Here is a 21,340-nt window from a genome sequence, read left to right on the forward strand (position 1 = left end):
CCTGACCCTTGAGCACCATTTCTGATGCCTATTTGATAATGCATAGTGATACATCTTAATAATAGTTTGTCTTATTAACTGCATTTGGTAAAGTCAGCAGATGTACCTCTTGGATGCATACAAATTGCCTTATCCTCTGGATAAGATTGATGTTATAATTGAGGATGTTTAATGTTTGGATCAATAATATTATGATTATGTATCCTTTTTAATAAAGACTGACTGAATGAATTTAGCAAACTAGAATTGCTTGCAAAGTATTTTCTGGAGTCTGATGTTACAAGTTTCTCACAACCAGAGTTAAAAATAAATTATGTGGCGTTACTTTAATTCCATTTGAAATGCATATAAAAATAGGGAATGGGGAATGTAATGTATTAAAATTAATAAAATACTAGTGACTGTGTCATGACATACAGTTTTTTTGATATTTTTCAGGCACTGTTTTAATGTTGAAAGGAGCCATATTAACATTTTCTTCCTTGGATTCTCTGGGTGGTCTAATACATCCCCCATATGAGGTGTGGAGAGATCCAAACAGTGAAGATAAAGATGATAAAGGACGGAAAAGAAAACTAGTAAGATTTTCACCATCTTCCTCTCAGGAGATGGCAGACCACCAGTATGTAGTGCTCTGCTCTGAAAAACAAGCCAAACTTTATTCCCTTCCTTCTCAATGCTGCTTGTATGTACACAATATCACAGAGACTTCCTTTGTATTACGAGCAGATGTGGTAACGATGTGCAATAGCGTCTGCCTGGCTTGCTTCTGTGCTAATGGACATATTATGACCTTAAGGTAACTTTCATGTACTGTAAGTGCTTGACTTTCCGACTATAATTTCACTGTTTATGATTATAAAGTTACATTTGTGAAACTTTTTGTGAAGATTTATAATATACATATTTAAGTAATTTTCTGTCATTTCTCTTTTCCTTTCCAATCTTCTCAAACCATAAATTTCTTGCAGCTGCCTTGGGAAGTCAGAGGGCATTTTGTCATGATGCCATTGCTCTCTTCAGTTCATTTCTTAATCTCTTTTACATAGCATTCACTCGTCCCTTGGTTTGGCTGCATTTGAGATTTCTTTCTTTCTCCAAAGAAGTTCAGGTAACATTAATGCTGCAAAAAGACCACCAGATACTCCATCCCAACAGTCTGCTCTACTGACTATTAGAGTTCCAACCGCGCATCAGAGAATTGTTTTGATGCAGTTTTTTACATTAGCAGCCACCTAAAATCATGATGAATCATAAATTATCTTTTCTTAATTATCTTGTATCTAATTATGCTAACTAAAGAGTAATGTTATCTCAGTACATTTGATTTAATCTTTCAGCATATTACTCACTGGGCTACACATGTTAAGAAGCCATCCGCATCTTGTTCATAACCAAAGTGCTTTATCACTAGCTTCCGAGTACTTTACTCTGTTTTCTTCATTGTGCGGTTTGCTCCCTTTTCCTATTTACATGTGATTCCATGTTTTCTCCATTGAGTTATGGGGTTTATTTAAAATCAATGAAACCTAGATGGTAAATGGGGATCTTAAGACCATAAGATATAGGAGCAGAATTCGGCCATTCGGCCCATTGGGTATCCTCCACCATTCAATCATGGCTGATTTTTTTTTCAAACCCATTCTCCTGCCTTCTCCACCCTTAACTCATTTACCAAGCAAGAATCTGTCAATCTCTGCCTTAAGTGCACCCAGTGACTTAGCTTCCACAACCCTCTGTGGCAACGAATTCCACAGATTCACCACCCTCTGGTTGAAGAAATTCCCCCTCATCTCAGTTTTAAAGGGACATCCCTTTATTCTGAGCTTGATCCTAGACTCTCCTACTAATGTTAACATTCTCTCTACATCCACTCTATCCAGGCCTTTCAGTATCTGGTAGGTTTCAATGAGATAAACCCCACCCCCACCTCCCCCCTCACCCCTTCTGAAGTCCATAGAGTACAGGCACAGAGACATCAATTGCTACTCATAACGTCAAGCCTTTCATTCCTGGAATCATTCTTGTGAGCCTCCTCTAAACTCTCTTCAGGGCCAGGATATCTTTCCTTAGATATGGGCCCAAAATTGCTTACAGTACTCCAAATGCGATCTGACTAATGCCTTTATAAATCTTCAGCAGTACATTCTTGCTTTTAAGTTCTAGTCCTCTCAAAATGAATGCCAACATTGCATTTGCCTTCTTTACTACTGACTCGACCTAGAAGTTAAACTTAAGGGAATCCTGAACTAGGACTCCTAAGTCCCTTTGCACCTCCAATTTCTGAATTCTCTCTTCATTTAGAAAATAGTTACACATTATGAGTCTTAATTGTGAATATAACACATGTAAGATTTTGTTTTACAAGCATTGTAAGTAATATGATTGAAAAGCAAAAAGAAACAAAAATAATGGAAGTCTGAATTAAAATAGGAAATGCTGGGGATATTCAACAAGTCAAGCAATATTGAAGAGAAACACATTTAACATTTCGATGGTTCATCATCAGAACTGGATAAATTAGAAAACAAGCTTGTTTTAAGTTGCAGAGGGGGGGAAAGGTGGCGAGAACAAAGGGAATAGAGTCCTAGAGTTGTACAGGCCAGAATCAAGCCCTTCAGCCCACGGTTCAGCCCTTTGACAGCCGTGGCACCCATTTACTAATCCCATTAACCCACATTTGGTCCATAGCCTTCTATGCCCTCTCAATTCAAGTGCTTGTCCAGATGCTTCATAAATGCTCTGAGAATATCTGCCTCTTCCACTTCAGGCAGCACATTCCAGATTCCAACCATCCTCTGGATAAAAAGAAAACTCCCCTCCCCCCCCCCCCCCCCCCCAAACCTCCTACCTCTCACCTTAAACCGATGCCCTCTTGTCTTAAATACCCCCACCGTGGGAAAAAGATTCTTACTATCTACCTTGTCTATCTCCACATAATTTTGTATACCTGTGATAAGGTTGACCAGGTGACATAATTGCTTTTTGTGCCTGAGAAAGGGAAATGAAAGCTTTTTAATTATAACTGATCTTTCTAAAGGAATGTAAATAAAGGAAGGTGAATGAGGGCAGTTAGAGAGAAATAAACAACCCACAAGACCTGTGAGCTGCTGAGTACAGCAGTTGCTAAAAATCTGAAAAGAGAATGCTGGAAATATTCAGCAGAGATTAGTTAGTACATGTGGAGAGAGAAAAAAAATGAGTTAATGTCATTGGTGGTTGACTGGTAAATTACCGGAATACAGATAAACTATATGATGGTTATCAGAAGCAATAAAAACAAATTAACTCCAGTTTACCTGTCACCTCCAATGAAATGGAAATGTTCTTTGGGGTCTTAAACTGCAATGAATAATTTTTGCTTTTTTTTTTACCTTTTTTTTTAAACCATAGCTTGCCAAGCCTTAGGCCATTGCTGGATGTAAACTACCTGCCATTAACTGATATGAGAATAGCTCGGACTTTCTGCTTTACAAATGGTGGACAGGCTCTGTATCTGAGTTCACCCAGTGAAATCCAGCGAATTACCTACAGTCAAGAGATGTGTGAAAATCTTCAGGTAAGAATACCATTCCATTTAGAAGCAATTAGTCTTGTTTGAGAGTCCAATAACATGGGATTTGTTTTTTTAAATAAGAAAATACTCGGTGAAATATTTGGCTGAAATGTGCTGATTATGACTGGCAGTTCTTAAGTGTTGATGTTCAGTCTCTTTCCGGTAAGTAAATCCCAGGCTTCCACAGACCAGCTACAAGTCCTGTTCATGTTGAATGAGGCTTTCTCATTCCACACTATAATTGGACTCCACTTGAACTCCAAATGCAGTGCTCTAAAGTGCTAGGATATCTCCATGTTATTGCCAGGGGATTCGCCTTTGCTATTCTACACCAACCGGATCTGTCCAATTCATGTGAAAGAGTATTCCTGATCTGGAGATTAAGTGGGAAAAGGTAAATGAATTAGTTTTTACTTAATATTTAAGTAATATATTGGTGCTTTAATGTTTCTTTTTAATTTATTTTTTAATCATTTAAACTTATATTACTTCAATGTTTTAAATTTCTTTTATTTTGCAATTAATAATAAAAATATTAACAGTTTTTAAGAGGCTCTGACCCCAGCTTTGCCACCTGTCCAAGGTGTCCAGGCATTCAGGGGCAGGGCCTCAGCACTTTTGGTCTTCATTTGGGATCTGTACAGCACTAAGTCCTTATGACACCTTCTGGGTATAGGATGTCAACCTGAATTTAGATCGTCTGAATCTAGCCCAGGTAAGTGTGACCAATCAGCAGTGTCTTCAAAATTCAATTCAGTCCAGCCCTATGTTATTTTTCAGGGATTTTAATATTGAAGTTCAAGAAATTGCAAAACATGCTAGATATTGTAATAGGTGGTATTTATTAAATGCAATATATTTTGATTTTAATTGAAATCAAATGATTTAGTGAAATGTTATGGTGCTTGAAGATCCAAAGTGTGAATCAGATAATTATCGCCACCAACAAAAGTTCACCCATAAAGACTTTGGCCCGAATGAGATGGGCCAAACAGTAGTGGCACGGAAACGTAGCAGTTAGCGTGACACTGTTACAGTGCCAGCAATTAGGGTTCAATTCCCGTCGCTGCCTGTAAGGAGTTTGTACTTTCTCCCTGTGTCAGTGTGAGTTTCCTCCTGGTGCTCTGGTTTCCTCCCACATTTGAAAGACGTACGCGTAGATTAACATGGGTTTAAATGGACGGCATGGACTCGTTGGGCCAGAAGGGCCTGTTACTGTGCTGTATGAATAAAGTTTTAAAGTAAACGTTTAACAATGAGCTTATTTCAGGGAACTGGTAGAAATGACAAAAAATAAGGTTGCACTACATTTCATATGATTATGTATAATATAATATTGAAGATAATGTTACATTTCTCCTGAGAAATAACATTTGATACCTTTCCCTTAAGGCTTTTTGTTGAATTCTCCACATCAAGAGTTATTGCAACTTCTAAAATAGAACTGAAGATGAAATTGTTGTTTCTGGCTTCTACCCAATTGTGTTTTGCTCTGGTTTTGTAGGGAGCAGCAGTTAGAATGATATTGTAATTTCCCACTGATATTAATGTGCATTACACCACTTCCAGTGAATTGAGCTCCATGTACTTTCTGGAGACTTGCTGATTATTGCTGGTTAGGAAAGTTAGCTATTGTGATGCATTTTGCACATAAAAGTAAGAAAATCTCCACTCACCAGCATAGTTCCTATTTATGGGGACCATTTTTTTTCTCTCTCAATACAGTATCCAGTATGACTCCATACTTGTAGTTGCCTGCTACTATATTAGGAAAGGTACCAGCACTTAAAGTATTTCACTGGAAATATGGAGTAGGCAGATCATCATTATGTTTAATCAGCACACGCACTAATTTGATAGTGATGGCATCATCAGAGCTCAATAATGCATCTAACGCCATGTGGTAATTCATGCCCTGTATATGTGTTCAATAACACTAAAGACCCCACCAGTAATATTTAAACAAATTGTCAACAACTGGTATGTTCTCTGTTGAGTAATTGAGTGTTGTTTTGATTTAACTCTTTATTTCTAGTCCTTGAAAATGTTAAAGCTAGAAGGACAATGGCAGCAAAAGTATGGGGACTCCTCCACTTGGAAGTGGCCCTCCAACCACACCACCACGACTTGGAAATATATTGCCATTCCTTCACCTCACTGGGTCAAAATACTGCAATTATCTCCCTAACAGCATCATGGGCATACTCATACCTCAAGGACTGCAGTGGTTCAAGAAGGAAGCTCACCACCACCTTCTCAAGGGCAACCAGGAATAGGCAATTAAATGCTGGCTGAGCCTGTGAAGCCCACATCCCTTGAATAAATATTTTAAAAAAAACATTGATTGACATGCCAGCCATTGAAAGAATTTGTTTTGATTTCAAGGTCCTGCAATAACTATTTGCTGCCAGATACCCGTGCTTTATTAATTATTCCCTTAGGATTGCAGCATGACAGAGAAAATTAGCAGAGAAGGTGAACAAGGGGAATAGGTTGAAGGGAAGAAGAGCTCTCAGAAGGAGGCTATATCTACCCAGTATCTTCTGGGAGACCTCTGCTACCTGAAAGTCTGCAGGAACGTTATGAGGCATCTGTACTGCACTGAGAATGTCTTTGTTGACATGACAGTGACTGACCCTGACAGCTAAGTAGCACTTTACAAAGTGTGTGGCATCAAAGAGTTTTAAGAAATATTGAATTCAAATGAAATCAGGGAAAACTTGCACAAAGTAAAATTGATAAGCAAAAAGCTGCAAATGCTGGAAATCTGAAATATAAATAGAGAATTCTGGAAATACTCAACAGCTCAGGTAGCATCTATGGAGAAAGAAATAGTATTTCAGGCTGATGATTGTTGAGAACTGGTATGTTTGAACATGCAGAGAAAGGAAGAAATGGAGAGAACAGAGGGAATATCTGTAATAATGTGGAGACCAAGAAGAGGCAGATGATACAGATTGGTGTAGACCAGGAGTGGGTGCTTGCTAATGGAACCTACTCTTATTACTACCATCAGGGAGGAGGTACAGGAGCCTGAAGACTCAAACTCAATGATTTAGGAACAGCTTCTTCCCCTCCATCATCAGATTTCTGAATGATCCATGAACACTACCTCATTATTCCTTTTTCTTTGCACTGTTTATTTTTGTAATTTTATAGATCTTTGTCCTTGCACTGTACTGCTGCTGCAAAACAACAAATTTCATGTCGTATGTCAATAATAATAAATCTGATTCGGATACTCTGGAGGAGATGTTAATAAAAGGGTGAGAGTGGAGGGAGAGGGAAAAAAGCAGCCGGAACTATAAGATGCAAAAAACATCAGTTCCTTTAAAAAAAAAGGAGGAGAATGGAGAGAGAAAAGCAGAGCTGCTGTCATCAAGCTGAAACGCCAACACTGCCCCACTCCCACACACCATCCTCCATCGCTCCCAAGCACACCCAGCATTTCCTGCTCTTAAACTAGAACTAGTCATAATCTGAAAGGTTGGTTATCTGAAATTATTGAATTCTAGGCTGAACCCATGGACTGAAGCATGCCCAGACACAAGAAGTGATGCTGCTCTTTGAGCTTGTGTTGGATTTCATTTGGAATGAATGTAAAAGGTCAAAGACAGAAAGTGGGAGTGGGATGGAAAATTAACATGTCAGGCAGCTGAAAGCTCAGGGTCATCCTTGAATGGAGGTATTACCCAAATTGATCACCGGATCTGCATTTGGTTTCTTCAGTGTTGAGGAGACCACATCATGAGCACCCAATGCAGTACACTAAACTGGAAGAAGTGTAAGTAAATCCTCTATCCTCCCTCAGATTAGTTGCCTTTAGCAAGCCCTCAGCACCTTCTCCCAATCAACATCAGTCTGTGCCCTTCATTTTCTCTTGGTCTGCACATTATCACAAACATCCCCTTTGTTCTCTCCATTCTCCTCCACTCCCGCCCCTGACCCCATCTCTAAAAGTTTAAATGTGTTTTTTTTCTAAATGTCTCTCTGTTGTAGGGAAGGGCTATTGGCCTGAAACGTTAACTCTGTTTCTCTTGCCTAGATGCAGACTGGCCTTCTGAGTATTTCTTTATGAAGAGAAATTGTGATTGTTGGAGCTCAATCATTTCAGCCCAGAATATCCCTACTGCAATCCCTCAGGGAAGTGTCCCTAACCATTTTTAACTGCTTCATCAATGATCTTTCCTCCATCACTCCATCAAAATAGTTAGATTTAGAGAAGTTCACTGATTGCACAAGGTCCAATTCCATTCACATCTCTTCAGATAATGAAGAAAGCCATGCTTACAATAGTCAGATGTAAACTAATAAGTGACATTACATTCGCATTAAACTGTAAGCATCTCCATCAACTGAGAGTCTACCACAATTCACAGTCACATTATGTATCAAGTGTCAACTTGAAAATGTACTGTAACTAGAGGGAATTCTAGTGTTTAACTGGTGTATCATCATACCACAATAACAGCCTTCAGTCTGCAACAGCCTGCTTTGAATTCTGCATGTAACCTACGGTGACCAAAAAAAAAGGTGGCTTCTGGACAAGAAGGGCTACTCACCAACCCCAAGGATCTTGACTCACTAGCTCAACAGCAGTTAGCAAATAACAACGTGCAGTTATCTCTTTCAATCTGATGGATTAGATCATTGGTGTGTTTAAGCAACAGTTCTGCTCCTAGGCCACTCTGAATATTCAAACAGAGTGGGTCTTGATAATCATTGTGGTCTACTGTATGTTGCTCAGTCTGCCTCTGTGAGGGGAGGTCAATTGATGTGACATTCAAAGAAAACACTCAAACTAAAGTTTAATACAACTTGATCCTTATTAATACTCAGATAACTTAAAATATACAGACATTCAGTTAACCCTTATAACTCTCAATTAACATTTAATTCACCGTCCTAGCTTGCTACATTAGATAACAAAACTCACGATTTGGACTTGGATACTACTCGTGCAAGATGAACTGGCTGGGCTCACTTCCATGGGTCTTGGTCTTCTCTTGAGTTCCAGACTCAGGGTCCTCCTCCTGCAGTAGTTGTTCCTGGGTTATGGCACCAATGTACTTGATTATTTTATATATTTTTACATCGATCTTTTAGAACGCAAGGACTTCTTAAAACCCAACTGAGCCAAAGAGTCACAGAGGAGCATGGATGTGATTTCTCCTGTCAGTTCTCTCACATAGGTATTATGACAAAATCTTTCCACCTAGGATATTCACAGTTTTAACCTAAACCTCTGGTTATCTCTTTATTACCATAGTGACAGTGGGACCTTCTGCTTGCTGTTGTGGTCTTCGATACATGGAAAATATTTCAGAGTTTCTCATCTCCCTACAACCACTGGTCACTACGTTGTTTTCAATTTGTTAGGTCTCTGAGACTTTGAGCTAGGAGCCCTCACTAAGAGTAAGGAGACTGAGCTTTCTGATACTTTCCAACTCCTTTTACTTATTTCATGAAGATCCAGTTTCACTCTGAACCCCCCCTGTTTAATTGCTACAGATGACCTCTCACAACAGCTCTCAGTTCACAATTCTGTGGTCAATCAATCATTACTGGAGAGCATTCATCCAATTAAACAGCTATCAATTCTCTTAACATTCTCAAAGGACTTCACAGACCATTAACTAAACTTGTGTGAGGCTTGTTCAGCCTATAAACACTGTCTAGTCTTCTGTTCTGGGATGTTGTGCTCTCTCTCTCTCTCATAACCTGTTGCTCATATAAAGTTGGTTTATTTTCCCATCATGCTTTGTAGAGGTTTATCTGCTAGCCATATGGCTAAAAACCTTTTGGACTTGTCTTTGGAGGACCTTCAGATCTTCTGTGGATAAAGGACATTCACTCTTCTCCACAAATCCTTCATGTGAACTTTGGAAAACTGTTGTGCCCAGTCATTCCATTGTTATTATCTGCATCTTCTATTATGTCGCAAATACCTCAACAACGACTTTCACAGCCTATTCTAGCTACAATGCACATCTGCTCTAAAAAATGTAGGCTGGCTAGAAATGCTAGTATTTGTAAAATCAGTACAAAAATCCAACAAGATGCAATTATATTGATGCTTCCAATTTTACAATGTTGTTTCCAAATTGCAAGTAATTGTGGTAATTTCAGTAAGCTGACAAAATTGTTACTTTTTTCTAATACCTTCCTTTCCATAAATTTTGACATTATTGGTTCTAATGATTCATTTATATTTTCAGGAAATGCTTGGAGATTTGTTTACTCCTATTGAAACTCCAGAGGCCCAGAACAGAGGGTTTTTAAAGGGGTTGTTTGGAGGAAGTGGACAAACGTTTGATAGAGAAGAGTTATGTAAGTTAATGAGAAGACATTGTAACTTCCCTTTAGGACACTTCGCAGACAATACCATTGTCATAAATTAAATTAATTTAGGTGTTCCTTCACACTAGATTTTGATAAGGCAGAAGTTGATGTCATTGTATTACAATATTTAGTGTGGTGAATTGGTCTGCTGGAGTGTCCAAATTCATTTCCTTTGTCATAATATGCTGGAAGGTAATTTCCCTCAACAAGTTTTGTGCCAATTTACCTTTTGTCCCTCTTCTGGTGAAATAGTCATCTTAAAAGAGAATCATGAGTTACTTGATTCTTAAAATAGATAAGAGAGTACTACTAGAGACTTATTTTGCCTCAAGTGCTTTCAAAGTACAGAAAAAATCTTTCCAGTGTTTTTGAGGGAAATGTTTAAACAGCTGAAATTTAACATTTTCATATCAGGCATGAGATGTATCCTAAGAAGTGATTTTAGTTGCAGGGTAACAAACCATATGAAAGGTTAATTTGGTTTTGCAGCATCGTCCTAAAATGGTACTACCCTATGAAAGATCTAGAGACAATCTGAAGTCCAGCTATAAGTTTTACTACTCTCTAGTCAAAAAATGTAGATGACTGTTTATTCCCTGTTACCTTAAAAACATGAATGCAAATAATAATTTAATAATCTTCATATTTTTTCTGATTTTCCTCTTTCAAGTTGGAGAGGCTTCGGCAGGCAAGGCATCTCGGACTCTTGCTCAGCACATCCCTGGACCTGGTGGGCTTGAGGGAGTTAAGGGTGCTGCATCTGGAGTTGTCGGTGATCTAGCCCGTGCTCGTATTGCTTTAGATGAACGTGGACAAAGACTAGGGGAACTGGAAGACCGAACTGCTGCTATGATGGCGAGTGCAGAGACCTTCTCCAAACATGCACATGAGGTAAAAAGCATTTGATTCTATAAAGAATTTTGTCTTTGGAATTTATCTCCCTGTGTAAGCATTCAAACATATATCTGTGTCCTAATGTTGCACATATGTTGTCCTCTGAGCTGAATTATCCTGGAAGAACACCAAATGTGAATTGAACTATATCTCTCCAAGGAGAAAGATCATAATGCCTTTAATAATTCTCTATATGTATTTATAATGTAGCTTTGCAAATTCAGCAAGAAAACAGTAACCGTTCTCTGATCCTGAATACAGTCCACGATTAGTTACATTCACTTTTAACTATTGTTTTTCATTTTCACCTGCCTTGTTAGCATTGTTGCTTTGGCCTTTACTAAAATAGCTTTAAATTATAAACCATTTAGTGATAGGGCAACCAATATGATTAGACAATGGTATATTCCTCTAAACAGAAGCAAAATGGCAGCATCACCTACATTGCCTGGTTAGGGACATGAAAAAATTCCACTCTTGTAAGTTAATGTCACAGGCACTGAGATGTATAAACCAGAAATTTCTGTGTTAGCAAAGCCACATTAATTGAGTTTGTCTATCACTATTCATTCTGTAAATTCAGACTTTTAGTGGACTTTTTAGCATGATTTCTAGAGTCTTTTTGAATTCTGCATAAACCACAAAGGATTTCTGTGACCAGAATAAGCAGTATTGATGCTGTTTCATCAATCTAAAGGATTCTCACTGAGAAAACAGACATTGAAGTGGGAAATAAAAACAGAAATCAGAAATTTATAACAAAGAGAACCACTGTGTAGGTAAGAAAAAAGCTACCTGGGCTTTTTCCATATCCCAACTCTCAGTCTTTATCTGTATAGATTACAGCACTTTGAATGCATACTCAGTAACTTTTAAATGTAATGAGGTTTCTGCCTCCACCACCCTTTAAGGCATTGAGTCCCAGACCCATACCTTTCGTTGGATGGAAACTTTTTTTTTTCCTCAGCTGCACTTATGTCCTTCTAACAATTACCTTTAAACCTTATGATCTCTTTGATAGGATAAATAGATTTTCCAAAGAGAACAACTGCAGTCTAGTCAATGTCATCTCATACATAAATTTCTCTAGCTTTGGGGACATCATTGTTAATCTCATCTCTTTAATCCTATAATGTCCCTCCTGTTGAATACTAACTAGGACTCTACACAGTATTCCAAGAGTGGCCTAAAAAACTAGTGTTTTATATAGTTCTAGCATGACTTCCCTGTTCTTATAATTAGTGCCCTAAGCCAAAGAAGTCAAGTCAAAAAGATGCATTTCACTGTGTGTTTTGATGTACATGTGACCAATAAAGATATCTTATCTCTTAAGTATCACTTCATGCTGTCTTATTTATCTAATCTATCAATTCTGCTACTACCTTGTGCTCCAGGATCTCTCAGTTCCTCTACACTATTTAGTATCCTAAAGTTCATTCCGTATTCCTTTTACTTTGTTTCCCCTCCCCAAATACATTGTCACACACTTAAATAAATTCAATTCCATTTGTCACTTTTATTGCCCACCTGAACAGTCTGTTGATTTCTTCCTGCAGCCTACACCTTTCTCACAATAATTGACACTGATAATTTTGGTACCATGTTAAGTTTCATATTCATAGACCCTACATGGTATAAATTGTAATTAAATAGTTGTTTAGGAAGCAAAATTAAGACTTATTTACACAAATGGGATTAAGATAAAAACGTAAAAAGTGAAAAAAAACTATCTTAATTTTGAAAGAATGAATTCTACATGTAAAATTTATATTTTTTCCAGCATCAGCGAGGTTATTCAATGGTAATTATCATTGCTTCAATGTTAAAACCTCAGTTACTTGTTCTGACGTGGGTCCAACTTTTAATTTTTTTTAAAACAAGCCTAATGGATTATTGTTCTGAATTCACAACACAACAGCTATCTTTGTGCAAGTTCTATCAACAAAGACTGCAACTATACACCCTGTAAAAGAATAGGATATAATTTTGGAGACAGTGACCATAACTCCTTGACCTTTACTATAGCCTTGGAGAGGGATAGGAGCAGATGATGTGGAAAAGTATTTAATTGGGGGAGCGGGAATTATGATGCTATTAGGCAGGAACTTGGGAGCCTAAATTGGGAACAGATATTCTTTGAGAAGTGCACAATGGAAATGTGGAGGTTGTTTTGGGAGTACTTGCATGGGGTTCTGGATAGGTTTGTTCCATTGAGGCAGGGTAATGATGGTAGAGTGAAGGAACCATGGTTGACGAGACGTAGAACACCTTGTCAAGAGGAAGAAAGAAGCTTACCTAAGGTTTAGAAAGCAAGGATCAGACAGGGCTCTGAAGAGTTACAATGTAGCCAGGAGGGAGCTTAAGAATGTACTCAGGAGAGCTAGGAAGAGACATGAGAAGGCCTTGGTGCTTAGGATGATGGAAAACCCCAAAGCGTTCTACACGTATGTGAAGAATAAGGGGATGACTAGACTGAGTGTAGGACCGATCAGGGATAAAAGAGGAAACGTGCCTGGAGTTGGAAGAGGTAGGGGAGGTTCTTAACAAATATTTTGATTCCGTCTTCACCAGTGAGAGAGACCTTGATGTTTGTGAGGATGGCATACAACAGGCTGATATGGTAGGGCATGTCGACATGAGGAAAGAGGATGTGCTGGAACATTTGGAAAACATTAGGATAGATAAGTCTCCGGGACCGGGTGGGATATATCCAAGGTTATTACGGGAAGCGAGGGAAGAGATTGCTGTGCCTTTGGTGATGACCTTTGCATCCTCACTGGCTACAGGAGTAGTGCCAGATGATTGGAGGGTGGCAAATGTTGTTCCTTTGTTTCAGAAAGGGAGTAGGGACAAACCTGGGAATTACAGGCCAGTGAATCTTCAGTGGTGGACAAATTACTGGAGAAGATTGTTAGAGACAGGATTTATGGGCATTTAGGGACAGTCAGCATGGCTTTGTGAGGGGCAGATCATGCCTCACGAGCCTGATTGAATTCTTTGAGGATGTGACTAAGCACATTGATGAAGGTCGAGCAGTGGATGTGGTGTTTAGTAGGGCATTTGATAAAGTTCCTCATGGAAGACTCATTCAGAAAGTCCGGAGACATGGGATCCAGGGTAACTTGGCTGTGTGGATTCAGAATCGGCTTGCCCATAAAAGACAGAGGGTGGTGGTAGATGGAGCATATTCTGACTGGAGGTCAGTGACCAGTGGTGTTCTGCAGGGATCTGTTCTGGAACTCCTGCTCTTTGTGATTTTTATAAATGACTTGAATGAGGGTGTGGAAGGGTAGGTTAGTAAGTTTGAAGATGACATGAAGGTTGGTATTGGTTTATTATTGTCGCTTGTACCGAGGTACAGTGAAAAGCTTGTCTTACAAACCGATCATACAGGTCAATTCATTACACAGTGCAGTTGCATTGAGTTAGTACAAAGTGCGTTGATGTAGTACAGGTAATAACAGTACAGAGTAAGGTGTCACAGCTACAGAGAAAGTGCAGTGTAATAAGGTGTGAGGTCACAACAAGTGATGTGAGGTCATAGTCCATCTCATTGTATAAGGGAACCGTTCAATAGTCTTATCACAGTGGGGTAGAAGCTGTCCTTAAGTCTGGTGGTACGTGCCCTCAGGCACCTGTATCTTCTACCCGATGGAAGAGGAGAGAAGAGAGAATTTCCCGGGTGGGTGGGGTCTTTGATTATGCTGGCTGCTACACCAAGACAACGAGAGGTAAAGACAGAGTCCAAGGAGGTGTTGTGGATAGTGTAGAAGGTTGCTGTAGGTTAAAACAGGATATTGATAGAATGCAGAGCTGGGCTGAGAAATGGCAGATGGAGTTCAACCCGGTAAAGTGTGAAGTGATGCACTTTGGAAGATCAGATTTGAAGGCGGAATACAAGGTTAATGGCAGGACTCTTAGCAGTGTGGAGGGATGTTGGGGTCCACGTCCGTAGATCCCTCAAGGTTGCTGCACAGGTTGATAGGGTTGTTAGGAAGGCATATGGTGTGTTGGCCTTCATTAGTCGGGGTGTTGAGTTCAAGAGCTGCCAGGTAATGTTGCAGCTCTATAAAACTCTGGTTAGACCACACTCGGAGTATCATGTTCAGTTCTGGTCACCTCATTATAGGGAGGATGATCTACACCATGGTAAACAAAGTGGTATGACCAATATCTAGATTTGCATGTCACTGTAGATAAAGTGAGGAACTCAATAATTAGACCTGTGTGCTTCTGAGAACTGGTGCCTTGCTGGGTTGTCCTGGTATTTGGGCATTAAATCCAAATTTTATTTAACTGATCATCAAATGGATTATTTTAAAAAATTTCTGATTTTTAGAGAGCCTGAATTTGGATGTTCAGTTTATGGTATCAAACACTCCATTATCTATTTTTCTGTTATGTCAAGAGGATTTAACTATAGTGCCAGTGCTAACTTTCTTAATTTACCTTGATCTAAAATGACTTACCAGTAATTTGGATATTTTCGTATTTCTATAAAAAGTAATGCAGTTGAGCAAATTTGTCTTGCTTTCAATCACACCTTAATCAGGACTGTCAGCTTGGCTGTGTTGAGGAAAGATAGTGTCTGACTAACTTGATTGACATTCTTACTAAGATACCAAAGGTCAATGAGCACAGTGTATTTGATGTAGTCTAATTGGATTTCAGTGAGGCTTTTGATTTATTCCCAGATGGCAGGCTGGTCAAAAAAGTAAAAGTGCATGGGATCCGAGAGAGGATGGCAAATTGCATTCAAAATTGTCGCTTTGGCAAGAACAGAAGTTACTGACCAAATGGTGTTTTTGTGACTGAAAGGCTGTTACCAGAAGGGTTCCACAAGCCTCAATGCTCAGTCCCTTGCTTTTTTTTAAATATAAATGATGTAGACCTAAATGTTTGGGACGTATAAAGAAGTTTGCATGTGATATAAATATTGCTCATGTGATTAACAGTGGGGAGGAAAGCTTTAGGCTTCAGGAAGATATAAATGATCTTGCAAATTGGGCAGAAAAACGGTATGTGCAATTTAATCCGCAGGGATCTGTTCTGGGACCCCTGTTCTTTGTGATTTTTATAAACGACTTGGATGAGGATGTGGAAAGGTGGGTTAGTAAGTTTGCTGATGATACAAAGGTTGGTGGTGTAGTGGACAGTGTGGAAGGTTGCTGTTGATTACAACAGGATATTGATAGAACACAGACCTGGGCTGAGAAGTAGCAGATGGAGTTCAACCCAGATAACTGTGAAGTGATACACTTCAGGAGATCGAATTTGAAGACAGAATACAAGGTTAATGGCAGGACTCTTAGCAGTATGGAGGAAGAAAGGGATCTTGGGGTCCACGTGCATAGATCCCTCAAGGTTGCCACAGAGGTCGATAGGATTGTTAAGAAGGCGTATGGAGTGTTGGCCTTCATTAGTCGGGGTATTGAGTTCAAGAGCTGCGAGGTGATGTTACAGCTCTATAGAACTCTGGTTAGACCACACTTGGAGTATTGTGTTCAGTTCTGGTCGCCTCATTGTAGGAAGGATGTGGAAGCTATAGAGAGGGTGCAGAGGCTATTTACCAGGATGCTGCCTTGATTGAAGAGCATGTCTTATGAAGATAGGTTGAGTGAGCTAGGGCTTTTCTCTTTGGAGCAAAGGATAGGAGGTGACCTGATAGAGGTGTACAAGATGATAAGAGGCATAGATCGAGTGGACAGTCAGAGACTTTATCCCAGGGTGAAAATGGATCACATGAGGGGGAACAATTTTAAGGTGATCGGAGGAAGGCATGGGGGGATGTCAGAGGCAAGTTTTTTTTTATCAGAGAGTGGTGGGTGCATGGAACGCACTGCCGGTAGAGGTGGTGGAAGCATGTACAGTAGGGACATTTAAGAGACTCTTAGATAGCCACACGAATGATAGGTAAATGGAGGGCTATGTGGGAGGGAAGGGTTAGATAGATCTTAAAGTAGAATAAAATGTCAGCACAACATTGTGGGCCGAAGATCCTGTACTGTGCTGTAATGTTCTATGTTCTAAATTACTGGAGGAAATTCTGAGGGACAGGATCTACCAGCATTTGGATAGACAGAGTCTGATTAGGAGGAATCAGCATGGCTTTGTGTGTGGAAAGTCATGCTTGATGAACCTTTTTAGAGTTTTTTGAAGAGGTAACCAAAAAGGTAGATGAGGGTAGGGCAGTGGATGTTGTCTGTTTGGACTTTAGCAAGGCTTTTGACAAGGTCTCGCATGGTAGGCTGGTCTGGAAGGTTCAGTCCCATGGAATCCAGGGAGAGCTAATTAGGTGGATTCAAAGTTGACTCGCAGGTATGAAGCAAAGGGTGGTGGTTGAAGGTTGTTTCTCAGAATGGAGGCCGGTGACTAGTGGTGTGCTGCAGGGGTTGGTGTTGGGACCCTTGTTATTCATTATTTAGATAAATTATTTGGATGTGAATGCACAGGGCTTGATCAGGAAGTTTGCAGTTGACACAAAATTGGGAGATGTTGATGATGAAGAAGGTTATTGGTCAGTAAGGCAGGTACAATAGTATTATTTAAGAAGCATTTGGACAGGTACATGAAGGGGTGGGGCTTGGAGGGATATGGGCTGAATGCAGGAAACTAGGACTATCTGGGTGGGCATCCTGGTCGGCATGGACTTGTTGGGCTGAAGAGCCTGTATCCATGCTGTATTGTTCTATGATATATGAGCAGGAACATTATGTATACAACACCAGTTAGGCTACAGCTTGAGTACTGCATGTAGTTATGGTCACCACAACACAGAAAAGATGTGATTACACCAGAGAGATGCCGAGTAATTTATCAAGATGTTGCAAGACTAGTAAAGTATTGCCATATGGAAAATTTGGATAAGCAAGGATTATTTTATTTGGAAGAGAGAAGTCTATAGGTAGACTTAAGTGAGGTGTATAAAATTATGAGGGACCTAGGTAGAATAAAAAGGATCTATTTTCCTTCGTAGATGTGTTTTAAAAAAAACAGCGCATAGGTTTTGAGTAATTATTGTAACGGTTAGAAGGGAGATATGTTTTCACACTGGAGTCATCAGGATATGAAACTCACAACATGAAGAGTTGGTTTGGTGAAACCCTCCTTATAACTTAAAAGTAATTGGATGTATACTTGAAGAGCCGTGCCTGTAAGAATCTGAAGCCATTGTTAGAAGGTGGAATCAACATAAGAAATAGGAACTGGAGTGGGCCATCCAGATCTTAAAACCTGCTCTGCCATTCATCGAGATGATGGCTGATCTTCTATCTCAACACCAGTTGTCTGCATTATCCCGTGTCCCTCAATTTCCTTAATACCGAGAAATCTATTGTCTTTATGAATGAACTCAATAATTTAGCCTCCACAGCCCTCTGAGGTAGAGGGTTCCAAAGATTCACCATCCCCTGAGTTAAGCTATTTCCCCTCATCTCAGTCCTAAATAACTTGCCCCTTATTCTGAGACTGAGGATTTGAAATTCCACAGATGCCATGATGGGATTTGAACCTCAGCCAATCTCTGGATTGCTAGTCCAAGTTTCTGGAATACACTGGTACTTTACTTAGATCCCAGGAGCAAGACCAAGAACAGAATCAGTGCTAAAAGGGGTATTATACCAATATACATATTTAGATATGTCACTCACATCACTGCTGTGCTGGGAACCTTGAGCAAACCTCTGTCCTCCAGCTCCTATGTAGAAGGTTGTTTGTTATCACTGTTACTGCAAGGTGCCCAGGTTAGAGGAACAGGTCTCATTAATGAGCAGAACTCATTTATCAATGTCCTGTTGTAGCTCTGAGCTCAGGATAATCATTTGTTACCTTGAACATACCCTTTCATCTGAAACTACTCTCCATTTACCATTGTTGCACACTACTTTGCTGGGAACCTGGCATGAACCCAGCAATGAAATGCCCATGTCTCAGTCTGGAGAGCTTGCCTGGGAGAGCTGGTCTCTATGAATGGTGAGGCTCTTTAGTGCTGAGATGTGGCCATTGCTGGAGACTGGCATTTGCTATGTGTTGGCCAACTGCTCAAATCCTATGGTTTCTTTCATCAACACCTATCTCCCTCTCAGCTATACAGCCCTCCTCAGCCCAAAGCTTTCTCAATGGTGTCAAAGTCAGCAATAGCTGTTTGCTTTGAGCTTGCACAGCTAAGAAAGAGGTGGGAACGGCAGCTCCCATTGCATCCAACAGGAGCCGATGGGAAAACCATAGGATCTGTACGGTCTCTCAACATGTGAGTAGGTGCTGCCAGACCTTGGTAATGCCTCACACTCGCTGTGCCTGCCAGCGCACAGCCCTACATTCTCAATACTTAGCTCACCCCAGCCTACCCAAACCTCACAGCCAGCCTCTCCATGCTGACCAATTCATCGGATGCAAGTTGTTCCCAGCACAGCAGCATGAAACAATGGGGAAGGCAGTGGTTCCCAACAAGTTCTTGGCTCACCAGTGAGGAAGGCAGGGGATTTCACCACATTCCCAGCACAACATCACACAGCCATTGTGGATGTTAAGGTACAGGCGGCTCCATGAGTGTTCGGACAGAAGCACTTTAACAAATCAGAGCTCAGCAGGGTACTTGTGTACTAATCAAAGCATTGAAGAAGTTGGAAATTGGAAATAAAAACAAATTGTTGGAAGCATTCAGCAGGTTGAATAGTGTCTGTGGAAAGGGGAATTGGTTTATTATTGTCACATATACTGAGATACAGTGGAAAAGCTTTTGTTTGCATGCTATCCAGATAGATTATTCCATGCATAAGTACATCAAGGTAGTAAAAATGAAAACAGAATGCTGAATATAGTGTTGCAGTTACAGAGAAAGTGCAGTGCAGGTAGACAAAGTGCAAGGGACATGATGATTGGGAGATCAAGAGTTTATCTTTTAGCATACGAGAGGTCCATTCAACAGTCTGATAATAGTGGGATAGAAGCTGCCCCTGATCCTGGTGGTACGTGATCTCAAGCTTTTGCATACTCTGCCCAATGGAAGAGGAGAGAAGGGAGAATGACTGTGGTGGGAGGGTCCTTGATTATATTGGCTGCTTTCCTGAGGCAGTGGGAAGTGTAGACAGATTCAATGGGGGGGGGGGGGCTGGTTTATGTAATGGACTGGCTGCGTTCACAACTCACAGGACAAATTGTTGGTGATATTTACATCTAGGAACTTGAAGCTCTCAAACATCTCCACCTCAGCACCATTAATACAGAGAAGGTACTATGTTTCAGGTTTTTCCAGAAATGCTTCACCTGCTGAGTGTTTCCAGCACTTTCTGTTATTACTTGTGGATTACTGGTCTGGTAACAACAAAAGCACCACTGCTGTAGATTGACAATTGAAACAGAACTATTCAAAAGCAGAGTGAATGGCCTCCTGCATCATACGTTTTTTTGTGATTCTTCACTTCTGAGAGTATCCATGAGTAATTTTATATATAAATGTGTATATTACATGTCAGTTTTTCACCTGCAGTGTGATTGTTTCAATTCTGTAAAATGCAGTTGAAATGCATTTTCTGCATATACACTCACAATTCAGTTTTTCCTGCAGAATATGATAACTCAATAGTATGAATGAAATAACAGAAATAATACAATAACGAAGTAATTGCTAAAGTATGAATTATCAGATAATTTAAGTTATGCACTGTTGGTTAAAAAAGAATAGATTGTATTGTGAAATCGACAGGAGTTGAAATGTTCATTTACCTGCATGTGGAGGTTAGCCTTTTGCCGTTATATTGATAGTGTATGTTGGGTTTTCCAGACAGCTTCAAATGTATGTTCCCAAATCTAATATACCACCTTATTATCAAAATCCATCAGAATCACTGTGCTTACTAGTAGTTGCTGCCTTTGCTTTACACTTGAGAAAAGCCTAATTTCTCAGCAAAAGCAGAGTAAAATGAAGAGAACTTGAGTACCATTGAGAAATCCCTGAGGTTGAGAACTCCCAGAGCAGTGCATGCATCATGGTACAAAGCTAATTAGGTGGAAGTCATGTCACATTACCTCCTGCTTTCATCTGGCAGTGATGGAGACTGAGACAGGATTGCACACTAATGATGGGCTTTTCTCCTTGCATCCAGTCCACTCAAAATACTGAGAAGAATGTGGATATAACATTTTGTGGTTAGTTGCAAAATGTTGGTTACTTTTATAGGGGAAGCAGGTAAGACCTGGGGGTTTTTGTGCTATAATGCTGACGTTTTTGTTTTGTATTTGTCTTTCCTCATCTAAATTCTTACCATTGGGTGTTTCTGCACCAAAGCTATGTAAGGTATATGATATTGATATGAATCTAGAAATTAGGTGAATTCAGCTCTGTTATGGTGAAAGAAACTTCAGATATGTCATGTTTCATCTAATATTCCCAGCTGGAGGGAAATGAAGTTCATCTCTCTTTAGTCTGAAGTTGGTGAATGCTTACCATCCATGGTGTTTTCTACACATCTCTGTAAACATTCTTTTATGTGCAATTAGTCTTATGTCATTGAATTGCTGCTAATAATCTCTCACTTGGATTTTTTTTTC

At 39.8% G+C, this 21,340-nt stretch overlaps 1 protein-coding gene across 10 annotated transcripts in view; it reads left to right on the forward strand.

Annotated features, from left to right (window-relative positions):
• Nucleotides 1–21,340, forward strand: part of stxbp5l (syntaxin binding protein 5L) — a 275,353-nt gene that overhangs the window by 246,251 nt on the left and 7,762 nt on the right. For all 10 annotated transcript variants that reach the window (XM_052013888.1, XM_052013891.1, XM_052013892.1 and 7 more), the window contains 4 exons: nt 439–799; nt 3,394–3,559; nt 9,775–9,886; nt 10,569–10,789. In XM_052013888.1, the coding sequence (XP_051869848.1) occupies nt 439–799; nt 3,394–3,559; nt 9,775–9,886; nt 10,569–10,789 (860 nt within the window). The remainder of the gene's footprint in view (nt 1–438; nt 800–3,393; nt 3,560–9,774; nt 9,887–10,568; nt 10,790–21,340) is intronic.

This window comes from Pristis pectinata, chromosome 4, assembly GCF_009764475.1.
Source record: "Pristis pectinata isolate sPriPec2 chromosome 4, sPriPec2.1.pri, whole genome shotgun sequence".
Taxonomy (NCBI): Eukaryota; Metazoa; Chordata; class Chondrichthyes; order Rhinopristiformes; family Pristidae; genus Pristis; species Pristis pectinata.